Raw genomic sequence first — 19,097 nt, 5'->3', positions numbered from 1 at the left:
CTGTAACTAACCATGGATCAATATATCCAAACAGAAGTTACTCAATAATGGACTATATAGCCCATTATGTGTATGCACATCCGCCATAGGTACAGGGATCCCTGACCAAGTGACATGTTAAGTTTATTGACTCCAAGCCCTCAGTGATTTCCATAAAAAGCGATGTATCCTCTCACTAAATTTGGGCATGAGTGGAACATTCACAAGAATGTCTTGAATCTGCGCCCTTGGGAGGGAGAGGAGGAGGGGGAGTTCAGGAGGAGAGGCAGAAGACAGTGACTAGAGCAGCACAGTATCCACTGGTGGAGAGCAGGCACCTGAGGGGCTCCTGGCTCTAGAACTGCAGAGGGATTTCATTCACCTGGTCTCCATACAATTCCTTTGGCTTCATTTTGTGCTGAAAAAGTTTTTAAGGAGCACAGGGTCATTTATCCGTGGACAATAACTACTCTTTATTGTTCTTTTTCCATCTCAACCTTGTGCTCTAACTATAATAATCAGCCATCATGTCCAGGGTGGCCAGGTACAGGCGGCAGGTAAGCGAAGACCCAGACATAGACAACTTGTTGTCCACCTTGTCCCCGGAGGAGATGGAGCAGCTGCAGAAGGAGCTGGATGCCGGAGACCCTGACGCTGGGGTATCTGCAGGTCTTCGAAGGGACCAGACCGAGAGAGCATCAAGTCAAAGGGAGGCGGAGAGGGAGAGCAGGAGACTGGCACAGGCACAAGCAGCATCTGAGGTAATATTTTACACATAATGGTTTACATAGACTGTAGACGTGACACAGATCAACCTCATAAATGGCTGTGTTTGCTTGAAAAATAAAATATCTCAAAGTTAACGAGCTATTTATCAATCTCTCACCATAACTCATAAATGACTTAGGACATTTTTAGAATATGGCGCAGTTTTCATGTTCATCTATGTGTGACCAGTTGACAAGATTACCAAACTAAGTAAAAAGTGCTTCTTGTATAGTGCCGTTCTTGTGTAAGCCGTATTGTGGTACATGATGTATTATGCTCCACTAAATCTGTAGCATCCTTTTCATTTGTGTCAGTAATGCCTCAGTCTTCAGGTTTTGTGAGTTTTTTTTTATTATTATTCATGTATGATAAAAAGAAAAAAAAAGCATTTTTCATCATTGTGTTGATTTTGAATTTCATCCATTTTTGTTCATGTGTCCATTTTTTTCCAGCAGTGTGGCACCTGTTTTTCTCATACGCAAGAAAAAAAACTCCAAACTTCTCCTACCCACTAAAGAGTTAAAATTGGACAATACACGGCATCAGAGTGCCATTTGTTTTTTTAATCAATCTTTCACTCAAACGGGTAAGATTGATTTACAAATTAGATCAAAAATTGATCTGAATATGCAGATAGACTACAATGGGTGCAGTGTCGGACTTGGGTGTCAAGGGCCCACCAGTGACATTGACTTTGGGGGGGGGGGGAGGGACTTTTCACCAGCATACAAATAGTACACTTCCCTCATTCACTAAATTACCTATGCTTCAATAAAATAATAAACTGGTTAGTTTGGTTATTGAGTGATGATATGCTGCTTTTTTCTGTACAGAGTTAATCAAGTGAATTATAAGAAGTACTAATTGGGGTTGGAAGCCCAGATCTGCACAGGGGCCCACCAGGGGACCCTATGGGCCAGTCCAAGCCTGAATGGGTGTGAGTTTGATCCATGAAAACATAGATAGAACATACACACGTGGTCAAAATTGTTGGTACCCCTCGTTTAATTACAGAAAAATCCACAATGGTCACAAAAATAACTTAAATCTGACAAAAGTAATAATAAATAAAAAAATCTATGAAACTGAACAAATGAAAGTCACACATTGCTATTCAACAATGCTTCCACAGAAAGAAAAAAAATAAAACTCATGAAATAGGCCTGGACAGAAATGATGGTACCCCTTAATATTTTGTTGCACAACCTTTTGAGGCAATCAAACAATTCCTGTAACTGTCAATGAGACTTCTGCACCTCTCGTCAGGTATTTTGGCCCACTCCTGAAGAGCAAACTGCTCCAGTTGTCTTGTGTTTGAAGGTTGCCTTTTTCAGACGACATGTTTCAGCTCTTTCCAATGAAACTCAATAGGATTTAGGTCAGGGCTCATAGAAGGCCACTTCAGAATAGTCCTACGTTTTCCTCTTAGCCATTCTTGGGTGTTTTTAGCTGTGTGTTTTGGGTCATTATCCCGTTGCAAGACCCATGACCTGCGACTGAGACCAAGCTTTCTAACACTGGGCATAACATTTCTCTCTTGAATCCCTTGATAGTCTTGATATTTCATTGTACCCTGCACAGATTCTAGACACCCTGTGCCAGATGCAGCAAAGCAGCCCCAGAACAGAACAAAGCCTCCTCCGTCTCTTTGATTTGTCATCAATTTTCCTCCTGCGGCCACGTCCAGGGAGGTTGGCTACAGTCCCATGGATCTTACATTTCTGAATAATATGTGCAACTGTATTCACAAGAACATTAAGCTGCTAGGAGATGGTCTTATAACTTTTACCTTTAACATGTTTGTCTATAATTTTCTTTCTTATCTGAGTCCTGAGACAACTCTTTCCTTCGCTTCCTCTTGTCCATGTTGAGTGTGATACACACCATGTCACCAAACAGCACAGTCAGTATCTGTAGCCCTATATACAGGCCAACTCACTGATTCCAAGATTGTAGATACCTGTGATGCTAGTTAGTGGACACACCTTGATTTATCATGTCCCTTTTGTCACATTATTTTCAGGGGTACCATCATTTCTGTCCAGGTCTATTTCATGAGTTTTGTTTTTTTTTTAATTTTGGTGGAAGCATGGCTGAAAGCAATGTCTGACTTTCATTTGTTCATTTTCAGAGATTTTTTATTTATTATTACTTTTGTCAGATTCAAGTTATTTCTGTGACCATTGTGGGTTTTTGTGTCATTAAACGAGGGGTACCAACAATTTTGACCACGTGTGTATACATGACACATGGAGGTGACTGAGGCTTGAAGGCCCCAGAAGATGGCACAGTTTGTCCAATCTATCAATAAAAAAAAGCATTAACCTGATCGCTAAATAGCGTAGCGAGAAAAAAATTCAAAACGCCAGAATTACGTTTTTTTGGTAGCGGCGACATTGCATTAAAATGCAATAATGGGCGATCAAAAGATTATATCTGCACCGAAATGGTATCATTAAAAACGCCAGCTCGGCACGCAAAAAATAAGCCCTCAACCGACCCCGGAATATGGCGCAATTTTAATTTTTTTTTTAGCAAAGTTTGGAATTTTTTTTCACCACTTTGATAAAAAATAACCTAGTCATGTTAGGTGTCTTTGAACTCGTAATGACCTGGAGAATCATAGTGGCAGTTTTAGCATTTAGTGAACCTAGCAAAAAAGACAAACAAAAAACAAGTGTGGGATTGCACTTTTTTTGCAATTTCACCGCACTTGGAATTTTTTCCCCGTTTTCTAGTACACGAGATGCTAAAACCAATGATGTCGTTCAAAAGTACAACTTGTTTCGCAAAAAATAAGCCCTCACATGGCCATATTGACGGAAAAATAAAAAAGTTATGGCTCTGGGAAGGAGGGGGAGCGAAAAAACGAACACGGAAAAACGGAAAATCCCAAGATCATGAAGGGGTTAATTAAACACAGCTGGACTCCAATTAAGGAGTAGAACTGGAGCGCCCCCACACCGCCGCAGGGCCGAGGGGTACCCGGAGCCGGGCCTCTGGGTCTCAGTCCTGGGGTTGTCACGGTGGCTAGACCCGGTCCGTGGCCCTGTCTGTCAGTGGGGGACGTCCGGTGCAATAAGTGGTGTTGTAACGGTGCAGTTGTGAGGTGCAGGTCGCGGTAAATAACGAGGACACCAGGTTGCAGTCTCTTTACCTCTTTACTGAAGATCTCTGAGTCCTCAATCCAGAATACGGCTCACCAGGCTACGCAAGTCCGGCCGGTCCAATGACACTTCCAGAGTTCTCTTCACAGGAGGAAATCTGTGCCTTCCCCCTAGCGCTATGTGTTGTAGTCCTTCCCTGCTGTGCTTACGGAAAGTACCCCACAACTGTTGTGTCTGTTTCTGATGTTCCCTCACAACTCGACTAGATGATGTTCTGCTAATCCTCCGTCCCTCCCTGAGGTTCGGGTAGGAACGGCACCCGTTTGTCGGGTAGGCCTGGAGTTCTTCCGGGACCCTAGAGACGCCCCTCTCCCGCAATTGCCTCCCAAGACTTCATAGGTGATTTGAGTTAGACAGCCCGCCTGAGACTGACTGCCCTGCCGCTGTTTGGAGTATTGCTTGAAGCTGAATGTTATTCTACTCCCTCGGCGTTCCGGCCACCGGTAGTGCGCCTCAGTAGGATGTTGCTTCGGTCTTACAGCACGACTCCTACTGGTATTTCTCCTTTGCGTGATCCCGTTTCTCACTCAGCACAATCTATCTCGCTTCTAATCCTTTCTTGGGTCCTGCCGCTTCCCGGAGCTGGCGCGGACCCATTACGTTCTTTTCAATGCCAAGCCTCTGTCAGGATCCCACCCCTGACAGAGACCCTACTGTCTCTTCCTCCACAACACCCTCTGCCACCGGGTGTTGCTTCGTCCAATCCAGTCAGCTTTCTGATCTAACTTCCTGCCTGACCCCCAGTTTACCCACTATGGTGGGGAGTGGCCTAATGAATAGCACCCTTAGCTCCCCCCGGAGGCCCAGCTGTGAAATGTATTGGTGTCTGTGATACCTGATCAGATGAACTCCTTCAGTGCCATCGGACGCACCGCAGCTCCCCAGAGTGGCGGAGCCACAGTACTGCAACGACCAGGACTCTGGGGCGCTGCACTCCCCCCTGGTTAAACACAGTACTCCGGGACTGGGAAGAAAACAACAATACAAGTTAGCAAAAAGACATACAATTTTGTTGAGTGCAATAACAATAAGCATATTTGAACAGAGCTTCCCTTTATGGGAGGTGAGGACACTTGAACGTTACAAACATGGTTAACATTATAAATTACAGGCTATAAATAACTCCTGTTACCCAACCGGGCATGCTACTTAAGTGTAAAATTGTTGAACAATAATTTAACATTGCCTTTAAGGACTCACACTCTAAATCCACTAAAGACCTTCCTATAATCACATTATAAGGCACTTTAACTTTCTCATTCTCCTTCTTTAATTCTGCAGGACCGCCTGTCCTATCGGCACCAGACCTACTGCCTCTCCTTTCTTTTACAGGACCGCCCCGTTCAGCCAGGGCCTACTGCCTTTTCAACTACTATACACAGTATAGAACATAACATTACTTTCAGTTTAAGAGCACCGAGTCATCCCTACATGACTCCTATCAGGACTCAGGGTTTACCTTCTATCCTAACTTTCTATCAGCATTATCTAAACATTGTCTATCGAACATTAAGCCTTCTCATTATCTTTCTTCCTTTCTTGCATGCTGGACACCACATCTATTTCTACGGGCCCACTGCATCCTTCTTCTATCTTTCACCTTTTACTTCTCAGAGCACATCATCAGTATTCCTTCACATTTAACTAATCAAACACATATAACTCTCTTGTACAAACATTATCATCACTTTTCTCTCATTGACATTATTGCTATTTATCTTAAGCAATTTTACTATTGAAATGCGATAAATGAACATCCCCTTTAAGAGGGGACCAAGTCTCTGTGAGGTAGCGTGTCTTCCCAAGCTACCAGTCCATACTCAGCAAAGGTTCCAATGCGGTATCTTCGCAAAGAGTCTTTAAGTAAAACCAGTAGGGAGCGCCTTTAAAAAGGTGCAACTATTTACAAGAAGTTCGGATCATGCACTGTTCATGATTTCAGCAGTTTTTGAAGAACATAGAAAAATAGAAAAATAACCAAAAACAATAGGGATCCCGGGTAAACAAAGGGATCCCTTTAAGAGTTAACCCTTTACGGGTATAGCAACAAAGTAGTGGAACAGTAACTATTTACAGATTCAGGGTATCGAGGTTTATTCTTCTAAAGCTGGAGGCGGTCTTTGTCCCCCAGCCAACGTGGCACCCGTACTGGTAGTTGGTCTCTCAGATGCCATCAGATCAGCCGGTGCCTGGATTTGAAGGCTAATCCTGCTTGCGAGCTCGGTAGCCGCTACAAGACATACCGTGGTGATGGGGACGAGGTCCGGCAAATCGGGATCAGTCATGATCGGGACAACAGGGGGCGCTCTCTCAGGCTCACACCGTCGAACGTTCCGGGCACACCATCCTTGTGCACTCCGATGGCGGGTGTAAGTCACCTGATCCCCTCTTTGTAACGGATCACCATTTCGACTGCAGCAGGGGGTCTTCACATTATAGCTGGTGACAAAGACATCAGTTGGTAGCCCCGGTTCCTGTATGGAGCCCCATCCCCTCTTCGGGTGGTAGGCCAGTACAGTTCCCCGCTTTACCACGTCTTTCCTGCCGGGAGCAGACTTCTTACGTTGCGTGTCAGGTGGTTCGGTCTCGTCCCGATCTTTCCAGTGTTGGATCAGACATTGCTTATACTGCTCCCAGGTAAGTACCGCAAGGGTGAGGCCATCCTCCCGGGTCCCATCCGGCCCTGTCCAGGGGGTGTCCCACCGAAGGATCACCCCGTCTAGGCCCACACCTATGGGTTCTCCCACCTTGGTTGGTAGCGGCGGCACTAGCTTCCCCATCGCGTTGGAGGTGAGGATAACCCGCTCCACCAAGAAGGAACGATCATTGCCGGGGTGGGGAGCGGTCACGGGAGTGGGATCGATCAGGGGAGCCGGATCGGTCGGGAGAGCAGAATCGGCCAGGGGAGTAGGGATGTCGTCCATACCTGCGCCTGATGTGATTCCACCGATGTCGCTCAGGTCCGTTGACAAGGACACTGGAATCGGCTGCAGCCCGGACCGCGGCTCCTCCGGAGTCATCTCTTGACGTAACTCCGCCCTCCATGATTCCGTGACTAGGATAGGCAGGCTCGGCTCCTCCACTGGGTTCTGCAAGGAGTCCAGGTCCCTCACCGGCGGTGGACGCGAGTCCTCTTCTGATGGGTGAGGACAAACCGGGATCACCTCGCCGTTGTTCGGGCACCTGCTGTTCATCGTCGCTGTCCGGCATTCGGCGGCAATGCATGCATCTGACTCTGCCATTTCTCCAAGGTCGGGGTCCTCCTTCACCTCGTTCCCGCCATTGCAAGTCAGGGGGCGGTTCTCTGCTTTGAGGCAGGTCATCGCTTTGTAACAAGAGGCGCAGGGGGCGATCACCGTTTCTGGCGCCACTTTGGTAGTCTCCTCCTATGGCACGCCCTCCTGCTTCTCTGGCGTAGCAATGGCGGCGGTTTTTGGCGGGAACTTTTGGCGGTAAATGGCGCAACACAGTCTTCGTAATAAAGCACAGTCAAAGCACAATAAATCACAGTTCCAAGGCACACATGACCCGATTCTTCAGGCTTAAGTAGATCCTGTTCGTGACGCCAAGTTTGGAGCGCCCCCACACCGCCGCAGGGCCGAGGGATACCCGGAGCCGGGCCTCTGGGTCTCAGTCCTGGGGTTGTCACGGTGGCTAGACCCGGTCCGTGGCCCTGTCTGTCAGTGGGGGACGTCCGGTGCAATAAGTGGTGTTGTAACGGTGCAGTTGTGAGGTGCAGGTCGCGGTAAATATCGAGGACACCAGGTTGCAGTCTCTTTACCTCTTTACTGAAGATCTCTGAGTCCTCAATCCAGAATACGGCTCACCAGGCTACGCAAGTCCGGCCGGTCCAATGACACTTCCAGAGTTCTCTTCACAGGAGGAAATCTGTGCCTTCCCCCTAGCGCTATGTGTTGTAGTCCTTCCCTGCTGTGCTTACGGAAAGTACCCCACAACTGTTGTGTCTGTTTCTGATGTTCCCTCACAACTCGACTAGATGATGTTCTGCTAATCCTCCGTCCCTCCCTGAGGTTCGGGTAGGAACAGCACCCGTTTGTCGGGTAGGCCTGGAGTTCTTCCGGGACCCTAGAGACGCCCCTCTCCCGCAATTGCCTCCCAAGACTTCATAGGTGATTTGAGTTAGACAGCCCGCCTGAGACTGACTGCCCTGCCGCTGTTTGGAGTATTGCTTGAAGCTGAATGTTATTCTACTCCCTCGGCGTTCCGGCCACCGGTAGTGCGCCTCAGTAGGATGTTGCTTCGGTCTTACAGCACGACTCCTACTGGTATTTCTCCTTTGCGTGATCCCGTTTCTCACTCAGCACAATCTATCTCGCTTCTAATCCTTTCTTGGGTCCCGCCGCTTCCCGGAGCTGGCGCGGACCCGTTACGTTCTTTTCAATGCCAAGCCTCTGTCAGGATCCCACCCCTGACAGAGACCCTACTGTCTCTTCCTCCACAACACCCTCTGCCACCGGGTGTTGCTTCGTCCAATCCAGTCAGCTTTCTGATCTAACTTCCTGCCTGACCCCCAGTTTACCCACTATGGTGGGGAGTGGCCTAATGAATAGCACCCTTAGCTCCCCCCGGAGGCCCAGCTGTGAAATGTATTGGTGTCTGTGATACCTGATCAGATGAACTCCTTCAGTGCCATCGGACGCACCGCAGCTCCCCAGAGTGGCGGAGCCACAGTACTGCAACGACCAGGACTCTGGGGCGCTGCAGAACCATCTCAAGGAGGATCACAAGGAAATGGGCAGCATGTGACTTAAATATAAGTGTGTGAGCAAAGGGTCTGAATACTTATGACCATCTGATATTTCAGTTTTTCTTTTTTAATAAATTTGCAAAAATTACTACATTTCTGTGTTTTTTTCAGTCAAGATGGGGTGCCGAGCGTACATTAATGAGAAAAAAATGTACTTTTTTGAATTTACCAAATGGCTGCAATGAAACAAAGAGTGAAAAATGTAAAGGGGTCTGAATACCCACTGTATATCTGCTCTTCATGCCTTCAACATGGAAACAAAGCCAAGCAGCCCAATCATTTATGAAAATATAAGAACTGTGCTGCAGAAAATTGGCCACCACGTTATCTGTCTTTAACAAAAGGCAGTTTGTACATGGAAGGCCTAGAGACGAGTACAATAATAATAATAATAATCTTTATTTATATAGCGCCAACATATTCTGCAGCGCTTTACCGTTTCAAACACAACAGTCATAAGTAACAACGTTAACAATACAATAATTAAAGTAAAATAAGACGCCCCTGCTCGTGAGAGCTTACAATCTACAATGAGGTGGGGGAGATACAAAGTTCAGGTGTGTATTTACAATGATGGTCCAGCCATCTTCAGGGGGTGCGGGATAGATGGAAGAATAATGAGTGTCATCAGTAAAACAGAAGCATAGTGGAAGTTCCTTGCAAGTTTGGGCCTGCATTTCAGCAAATAGAGTTGGTAATTTGGTCATGATTAATAGTGTCCTCAATACTGAGAAATTCAGGTCAATACTTAACCATCATGAAATACTATCAGGGAGGCCTCTGATTGACTCGAAATTAACTATACAGCAGGAAAAAAACACAAACATACAGTCATATCATTAAGAACTATTTTGAGTATAATGAGCAAGGAATCCTGGAAGTGTTGGTATTGATTCCACAAAGTTCTGATTCTAAGGATTTGAACAAGCCTACAACCACAGGAGATCTGCCGTTCTTTCTCCAAGATGTCTGGAACATCTTCCCTGCCAAGATCCTCCAAACTGTGTGCATGTGTACCTAGACTAATTGATGCTTTGATGCTGTTTTGAAGGCAAAGGGTGATAACAACAAATATTGATTTGATTTAGCGTTCTCTTTTGATCACTCACTTTGCGTTTTGTTAATTGATAACAAAAGCATTTTAAAGCATTCTTAGGCTATGTGCACACGTTCAGGATTTTTCACGTTTTTTTCGGCCGTTTTCCACGGAAAAAAACGCTAAGAAAAGCATACATAAGCATCCCATCATTTTTAATGCATTCCGCAATTTTTGTGCACCTGCTGCATTTTTTCGGCAAAAAAAAACGCATCACGGTAAAAAAAGCAAGCATGTTCATTAATTTTGCGGCTTTTTCGCGTTTTTGACACTATTTATTGCATTGGGAAGCTCCGGAAAAAACACGTAAAATCCGCAAAAGAAAATGCACAAAAAACGTGATAAAAACACGATAAAAACGCATGCGGATTTCCTGCAGAAAAAGTCCGGTTTTGTTCAGGAAAATTCTGCACACTTTCCTGAACGTGTGCACATAGCCTTACTGTGCAGCATTTTTTTGATACCTACCCAAAACTGTTGCACTATACTGTACATACACACATACAGTATATGTATATATACTGTATAGATATACCCAATGGACAGTTTCATAACCGCATCAACAAAATCCTCTGCCAGCAAAAATCAACAGCTGCCTAAAATTTTTGTTCAGTACTGTAAATATATACACACGATGGACATTCAAAGTAGCCATAGCTCCCAACTGTCCCAGATTCAACAGGACTGTCCCGCGGGCATCCTGTCAGGTCAGAGCTTTTTTCCCGGCTTCTATATTCACCTCTCTTGAAGTCTTCATTGCTCTGTAGCTCCTCCTTGGGGGGCCCTCATCTCTCTTTTCAGTGACTAAATTACATTATATATTCATTGCTTCTCCCTTCTGTGTTTGGTCTCCCCAGGACACAAACTCATATCTCCATGTTTGCAAGCTGCAGCTCTACCAATGAGCCACAGCTTCAAATGCTGTAGATAGGAGAATTTGTTCATTTTGACCTCTATTGCAGGCAATGAATTCAGGAGCAGATTATACAGTGGGTACGGAAAGCATTCAGACCCCTTTAAATTTTTCACTCTTTGTTTCATTGCAGCCATTTGGTAAATTTAAAAAAGTTTATTATTTTCACATTAATGAACACTCTGCACCCTATCTTGACTGAAAAAAAAAACAGAAATGTAGAAATTGCCTTTCCAAATCAAGTCCTGTCAGTTTAATTAAACACAGCTGGACTCCAATGAAGGAGTAGAGCCATCTCAAGGAGGATCACAAGGAAATGGACAGCATGTGACTTAAATATGACTGTCTGACCTAAAAATAAATCCACAGGTCCCAAATAGAGATGAGCAAGACGCACAGATGACGTCACACCAGCCCTGGCTAATGAAAACAAAAGGCCAGGGACGCCGGAAGGTTAGAGATTTGTGGCCTACCACCAAGCTGCTAGGTAGCACTGACCTGGACGCTGGACCAGAGACCTGTGAATCCATCCGCTCAGCGGACAGTCCTGGATTTGGGTCTACTTCCTGCAGTTTCAGGCCTCTGCCGAATGTCCCTCACTGCCAGCGCCCCTCTGACATCTCCACCTGCCAGGGGAGAAAGAAATGGTAGATGGCCGTCGATTGGGTGTGGCCAGGGGCGTGGTCAAAATTTACCGTGGCATGCTATACGCACCGCATCATCTGTCATCTTTCTATTCTTCAAAAGTTGGGAGGTATGATGTAATTGATGCTCACATTGTTACAACTCTACACCTTCACTTTCTGTTCAGTTAGCTATGTTCATGTTACAGAACATGCTTAGAGAATGAACACTAAAAACTCTTCCAAGTGAGTCAATGGACATTTCTAATGTTCTGTTTCCGGTTATCTATGTGACCGTGGTAAAGCATATATTTGAACTTCTGGTAACAGCATTTCAGGCAAGGTGGGCTCCTCCATAATCACCTCAACTAGACCTTGCAGTGAATTGTGAGGGGGCACATCAGGTAGATTCGTTTAAGAAAGTGGACAACCGCTTTATGGACCCCAAATAAAACGTAAAATAGCACTAGCTAAACATTCTGCTGATAATGGATAGAATTTCTATAGATCCTTGATGCTTATGATTAGTGATGAGCAAGCGTGCTCAAATAAGGTGATAATAAAGAATCTTCGGCGTGTTCGAATACTATTTTCAAGTCGCCGCCACTGCATGTCTCGCCGCAACACATGCAGGGATTGCCTGTTTGTTAAGCAATCCCTGCATGTGTTGATGCTGTTGAACAGCCGTGGGACATGCAGCCGCGGCAACTGGAACATAGTATTCGAGCATGCCAAAGATACTCTATTAACAAACGATAAGTATCACCTTATCCGTGCACACTCGCTCATCACTACTTATGATGCCTATGCTTATGTCCATGCATTTAGTGCTACCTAACATAGAGCATTGTTTTAGGACACTTTAGAGCACTCAAGTTAATAATCCTGAAACATGCTTGACTAGAGTATATTCACATGTTGCGTTTTTTTTTTTTGCAGGCAAAACCTGCTCTCTTGGCAGTATGAGGGAGGACCAGGGCTGTAATTGTGGCTGAGCATATCTAGTTACGTGCTCTGGCCTCTCGCCACATATAAACAATGTCCCTTTTCTTGCATACCTTCTGCTTAACCCTCTGCACTCTCAGGGTCCCATCGGGGCTGCTGAAGTTCCGCTGCTGGCAGTGTTACGCACAAAGAGACAGAGTCCAATTCAAACTTTAAACGTAGAACTTTACTTGGTTTCAATCGCAGCACGTCCACATCAGTTACAGCATCAACACAGAGTACGGCACTGTTCGCATCCTTTGCTTTCCCTATGCTTTTTCCTATGTCCTTCACTTCATATCTAGGATGTTCCGTCCCACACAATATCGCAGCATCCTCCCTGTCCAGCTTGACTACCTTTAGGAGTTCCCTTCTCTGTTTTGCAACAGGCATGAGGGCATCAGCCCAAGTAGTAAGCTGCCACATTTTTGGATCGACCTGCGTACTGTCCTGCTGTGACTCCTGAGGTATCTCCTGCTCTGACTACCGCTGTCACTGCTTCTTTTTACTGCTGCACTTTTGGCCTGGTGGCTTTGGACGGTTGGGTCCCTTGCTTTAACATTGCGGGGCCCACTGTGTTGCCCCGGGCTCCAAAGCCCTCCGGGACTGCATGGGCACTCTGGTCCTCTTGACCTATCTCAGCTCCCTGGCTCCACTGAACTCCAACCAGGAAATCCTCCTATCTTACCCCACAGTGGCCCCTCCTATGTTAACTAATTATTATCTATTCCTGACCTTCTATTAAGTCCTGAAGTGTTTCCATCTAATCACCAAACTCCGGTACTACACTGTCCCTATAATACATAACATTATACAATAAATATATATAGCAGCATACAGGGACATAACAGCATATACAATAATATAAAACATCCACATGTTACGACAAGAAACGGGAAGGTTCTTAAAGGGGTACGGGCGGGTACCAGTCCTTAGAGCCCCTTACAGCAGTAAAGTAGCTGCTTAGAAAAATCAGGGTTTGCTGTGTTTTTGCAGTATTTTTTACTGTGCAATTGCTACGTTTTTGTTGTCTCTTGTGTATGCTGATATAGTTTAGTGCCCCAAAAAAACAAGATGCAACTCTTCCTTAGGTTTTTGCACCAAAAACGCAGCAAGACCTGATACTTGCGTTTTTCGCTACGTCTTACTCATTTCTTTCTATGGGTTTAAAAACGCTGCAAAAATGATGAAAGAAGTGACACACATGATGCATTTTGCAAAAACACAGCAGCTTTCCAATTCAGTTAGGAAAATACACCAATATGTGTACACGAGATTTCTGAAATCTCAAAGCTTTTACTGGTACTGTAAAACGCAGCTTGGAAAGCAAGGTCCCAGAGTCTGGAGGAAGAGTGGAGAGGCACACAATCCAAGCTGCTTGAGGTCTAGTGTGAAGTTTCTACAATCAGTGATGGTTTGAGGAGCCAGGTCATCTTCTGGTGTAGGTCCACTGTGTTTTATCAAGACCAAAGTCAGCACAGCCATCTACAAGGAAATTTTAGAGCACTTCATGCTTCCCTCTGCCAACAAGCTTTTTGGAGATGGAAATTTCACTCTCCAGCAGGAGATGGCACCTGTCCACACTGCCAAAAGTACCAATACCTGGTTTAAATACCTCAGTATCACTGTGCTTGATTGGTTAGCAAACCTGCCTGACCTTAACCCCATAGAAAGTATTGTCAAGAAGAAGATGAGAGACACCAGACCCAACAATGCAGATGAGCTGAAGACTGCTATCAAAGCAACCTGGGCTTCCATAACACCTCAGCAGTGCCACAGGCTGATCGCCTCCATGCCACGCTGCATTGATGCAGTAATTGATGCCAAAGGAGCCCCAACCAAGTATTGAGTGCATTTACTGAACATACAATTCATTAGACCAACATTTCAGATTTTAAAATCATTTTTTAAAGCTGGTGTTATGAAGTATTATAATTTACTGAGATAATGACTTTTGGGTTTTCATTGGCTGTAAGACATAATCATCAATGGATCGCCCCCACGCACAGGGCAATGGGGCACTCGGCACCAGGTCCCTCTGTCTCGGTTCTGGGGATGTCACGGTGGCCCGACCCGGTCCGTGGCCCTGCTGAGGGGCGCCCAATTAAAGGTGATAGTTTGTCAAGTGTTCGTGACGCTACCTGTGGTGTTCGGTCAGGATGACCGATGCTGCTAGGGGTCCGCTGGGGTGATGGAATGGCAGCTAGATGGTATACCTTCCCACAGGTGAAGTATGTCCCCAGGGCTTCCCAAGGTGTGCGGATGGTGATAGTGGACGTCGTAAGGCGCGATGAATAACGAGGACACAAAGGTTGCAGTCTCTTTACCTTTTACTGAAGACTTCAGCGTCCGCAGTCCAGAGTACCGCTCACAGGGCTGGCTGAGTCCGGCCGGTCCGAAGGCACATTCAGAGTTCCCTTAGCCAGGAGGAAATCAGTAGCCTTCCTACTAGCGCCTGTGTATTGTTGTACCTCCCTGCTGAGCACCACGCGAAAGTCCTCACAACCTTTGTAGATGTTTCTGATGTTCTCTCTCTCTGTCCCCCAGATGATATGGATAGGACAACCCGTATGACGGGGTAGGCCTGGAGTTAATTTATAGGGACCCTAGAGATGCCCCTCTCCCACAGTTGCCTCCGTGTCTTCTTAGGTATTTAGATTGGGCAACCAACTTGGAATTGACTGTCCTGCCGTTGTCTGGAGTAATGCGTAGAGTCAGTACTCCCTCGGTGTTCCGGCCACCGGCTACGCACCTCGGAAGGAGGCTGCTGATCTCGGGGCAGGACTCCTCCCGGTATTTCTCCTTGTGCTGTGACTTCGGTTCTCACTCTCCACAATATACTTCGCTTCGTGTCCTTTCTTAGGATGCTGCTGCAATGATGTGCAGGCGCAGCTCCGTAACGTTCTATCTCTTGCTAGGCTTCTGTCAGGATCCCACCCCTGACAGGACCTATCTGGGTCAAACCCAGGCTGCTTCTCCCTCGATGTTATCTGGTCAAAGCCCGGTCTGCTTCTCTCTAACTTCCTATCCAACCCACCAGTTTTACCCGTGTGTGAGGAGTGCCCTAGTAGATAGAAACTTTGCTCCCCCTGGTGGACTGGAGTGTAAAGTGTAGTGTGTGACTGTGATACCTGGCAAGGTGAACTCCTTTAGTACCATCAGACGTAACATCACTCCCCCTAGTGGAAGAGCGACATTACTGCAACGACCAGGACTCTGGGGCGCTGCAATCAACATTAACAGAAATAAACACTTGAAATAGATCCCTCTGTTTGTAATGACTATGTAATATATGAGTTTCACTTTTTCTATTGAAGAACTGAAATAAATTAACTTTTTTACGATATTCTAATTTTGTGAGATGCACCTGTATATATAATGTTGAGTAATTTTATAGTCCATTCCATGTTATCTTCACTGACATAATAGTTGGTTTCTGTAACTGTCTTGCAATTCACTGGATGTTTGCGTTTTGTTTTGTTAAAAACTGTGTAGTTAACTCCCCATCAAAGTTTTTATCCTCTTAATATATTGCAATCATCATATTATATAGCACTGTGTATTTACAATTGCTCATTTTCCTTTCTATCCAGCTATTTCTTCACTTTTCTCTGTGTAGAAGCAGGAAGTCTCTTGTCCCTGCATTTATCATTCCCTTCTTCCAACACCTGACCCAGCTGCTCCGCTTCTCCCTCTGTCAGGGACTTTTGCAGTGATGACTCATACTGGGAAAATTGACCTCCTGTTTCTACACAAAGCTTAAAATGATTCAGCTAGTCAGTTTTTAATCATGTGATGTCATAGACCTAATGGAAAAGAGAAGAATTAGCTGGGTAGAAAGGCAAAATGAGCAATTGCAAGTCCACAGTGCTATACAATATGATGATTGCAATATTTTAAGTGGATACAATTTTTGGTGGGAGTGCCTCTTTAGTGTAGAAGTGACTTTGGAAACCTTTCCTTTATGGCCCTTTAAGGCCGCGGCCCTTTTTCGTTTTTGTGTTTTCGTTTTTCGCTCCCCTCCTTCCCAGAGCCATAACTTTTTTATTTTTCCGTCAATATGGCCATGTGAGGGCTTGTTTTTTGTGGGACGAGTTGTACTTTTGAAAGTCATCATTGGTTTTACCATGTCTTGTACTAGAAAATGGGAAAAAAATTCCAAGTGTGGTGAAATTGCAAAAAAAGTGCAATCCCACACTTGTTTTTTGTTTGGCTTTTTTGCTAGGTTCACTAAATGCTAAAACTGGTCCAGGTCATTACGAGTTCATAGACACCAAAGATGTCTAGGTTATTTTTTATCTAAGTGGTGAAAAAAAATTCCAAACTTTGCTAAAAAAAAAGCGCCATTTTCTGATACCCGTAGCGTCTCCATTTTTCGTGATCTGGGGTCGAGTGAGGGCTTATTTTTTGTGTGCCGAGCTGACGTTTTTTAATGATCGCCCGTTATTGCATTTTAATGCAATGTCGCGGCAACCAAAAAAACGTAATTCTGGCGTTTCAAATTTTTTTCTCGCTACGCTGTTTAGCGATCAGGTTAATGCTTTTTTTATTGATAGTTTGGGCGATTCTGAATGCGGCGATACCAAATATGTGTAGATTTGATTTTTTTTTTATTGTTTTACTTTGGATGTGGCGAAAGGGGGGTGATTTAAACTTTCATATTTTTTTTATTTTTTTCATATTTTTACAATTTTTTTTACTTTTGCCATGCTTCAATAGCCTCCATGGGAGGCTAGAAGCAGGCACAACCCGATCGGCTCTGCTACATAGCAGCGATCTGATGTTCGCTGCTATAGAGCAGAAATGCAGGTGTGCTGTGAGCGCCGACCACAGGGGGGCGCTCACAGCAGGCCGGCATTAGTAACCATAGACGTCTCAAGGACCTCTATGGTTACCATCCTGATGCATCTCCGACCCCCGATCATGTGACGGGGGTCGGTGATGAGGTCATTTCCGGCCGCCCGGCCGGAAGCGCCGGTTAAGTGCCGCTGTCTGCGTTTGACAGTGGCATTTAACAGGTTAATAGCGGCGGGTGAATCGCGATTTCACCCGCCGCTATTGCGCGCACATGTCAGCTGTACAAAACAGCTGACATGTCGCGACTTTGATGAGGGCTCAGCGCCGGAGCCCACATCAAAGGGGGAGACACGACATGCGCAGTAATAATACAGCGCATGTCGTGAAGGGGTTAAGAAAACCAGGCACCAGTCTTAATTAAGGGATTGCTGGAATATGATGCACTGAATTCACGGCACTTAATTATATTGGTACATATTCTCTGTGGCATGCACCTCTGTGCACCTCAGCAAACATGCTATAGTTGGTGCTCAAGTTGTTTTTCTAATATAAGAAATGCCGGCACTTTTAATGAACTTGACGTTTGGGCATAGCCAAGCCATGTCCTGCCCAGGCTCCTTCCCATTTTGGCAGAGTTGATTCAAACTGAATGAAAACACTAAAAATCACAACATTTTTTGACTTTTCACAGTGTTTTACAACAATTTTCTGGCAAAAAAACACTTTGACAAATTAGCCCCCATATTATGTAATTTATATTGTTTTGTTAATTAGCTTTTTATTATTGTTACTAATAAAAAATAAGTGTTCATAATAATAGCTTCTTTTTTATTTCTCTCATTTGTAAATTGTTTAAAGTGAATCTGTCACCACATTTGATGTTTCTAAAACTATTAATATGGCCATACAGGTTATAGAATGCTGAGAACAGTCCTACCTGTGTGTTTCATATCAGCTGTGTTGCTGCTGAAAAATCATCTTTTATCACTTTATGTAAGTGACCTCTTCCAGGCTCTGGGACGGATGGTGTCTGGAGATAACTCTGCCCCCAGAGCTTATTTTACATGAATGGGGAGTTACCAGTGTGAGACAAGTAACCAACACAGAACAGGAGAAATGAACTTTGTCTTCTTGCAAACACATTTTTGCTTCTCTCTTAGCTCTGCTGTATTGCAACAATATTGCTACCCTGTCTCCTGGGAACTGAAAGCTGGAGCTGAGAGGAACCTGCAGATGTGTCAGTTATCAGGAGAGCAGAGAGCGGCTATTTCATATCACTCTGGCAACACCGGTAACCATTACACATCACACTGGTAACACCGGTAACCATTACACATCACACTGGTAATAGTGGTAACCATGTCACTTCACACTGGTAACACTGGCAACCATTACACATCAAACTGGAAACACTGGTAACCATTACACATCATGCTGGTAACCATTACACATCACACTGTTAACATTGATAACCATTACACATCATACTGATAACATTGATAACCATTACACATCACACTTGTAGCACTGGTAACCATTACACATCACACTGGTAACACTGGTAATCATTATACATCACATTGGTAACCATTACACATCACACTGGTAACACCGGTAACCATTACACATCACACTGGTAATAGTGGTAACCATGTCACTTCACACTGGTAACACTGGCAACCATTACACATCAAACTGGAAACACTGGTAACCATTACACATCATGCTGGTAACCATTACACATCACACTGTTAACATTGATAACTATTACACATCATACTGATAACATTGATAACCATTACACATCACACTTGTAGCACTGGAAACCATTACACATCACACTGGTAACACTGGTAATCATTATACATCACACTGGTAATAGTGGTAACCATGTCACTTCACACTGGTAACACTGGCAACCATTACACATCAAACTGGAAACACTGGTAACCATTACACATCACACTGGTAACCATTACACATCACACTGTTAACATTGATA

The 19,097-nt window shown here is 44.9% G+C and overlaps 1 protein-coding gene across 1 annotated transcript in view; it reads left to right on the top strand.

Moving 5' to 3' along the window:
- Positions 1 to 277: 277 nt before the first annotated feature.
- Positions 278 to 19,097, top strand: part of LMOD1 (leiomodin 1) — a 46,396-nt gene continuing 27,576 nt past the window's right edge. The window contains exon 1 of the mRNA XM_077295323.1: positions 278 to 740. Within this exon, the coding sequence (XP_077151438.1) occupies positions 507 to 740 (234 nt within the window). The 5' untranslated portion in view covers positions 278 to 506. The remainder of the gene's footprint in view (positions 741 to 19,097) is intronic.

This window comes from Ranitomeya variabilis, chromosome 3, assembly GCF_051348905.1.
Source record: "Ranitomeya variabilis isolate aRanVar5 chromosome 3, aRanVar5.hap1, whole genome shotgun sequence".
Lineage (NCBI taxonomy): Eukaryota > Metazoa > Chordata > Amphibia > Anura > Dendrobatidae > Ranitomeya > Ranitomeya variabilis.
The sequence above is the reverse complement of the archived record's forward strand: the minus strand, read 5'-3'. Positions and strand labels throughout refer to the sequence as shown.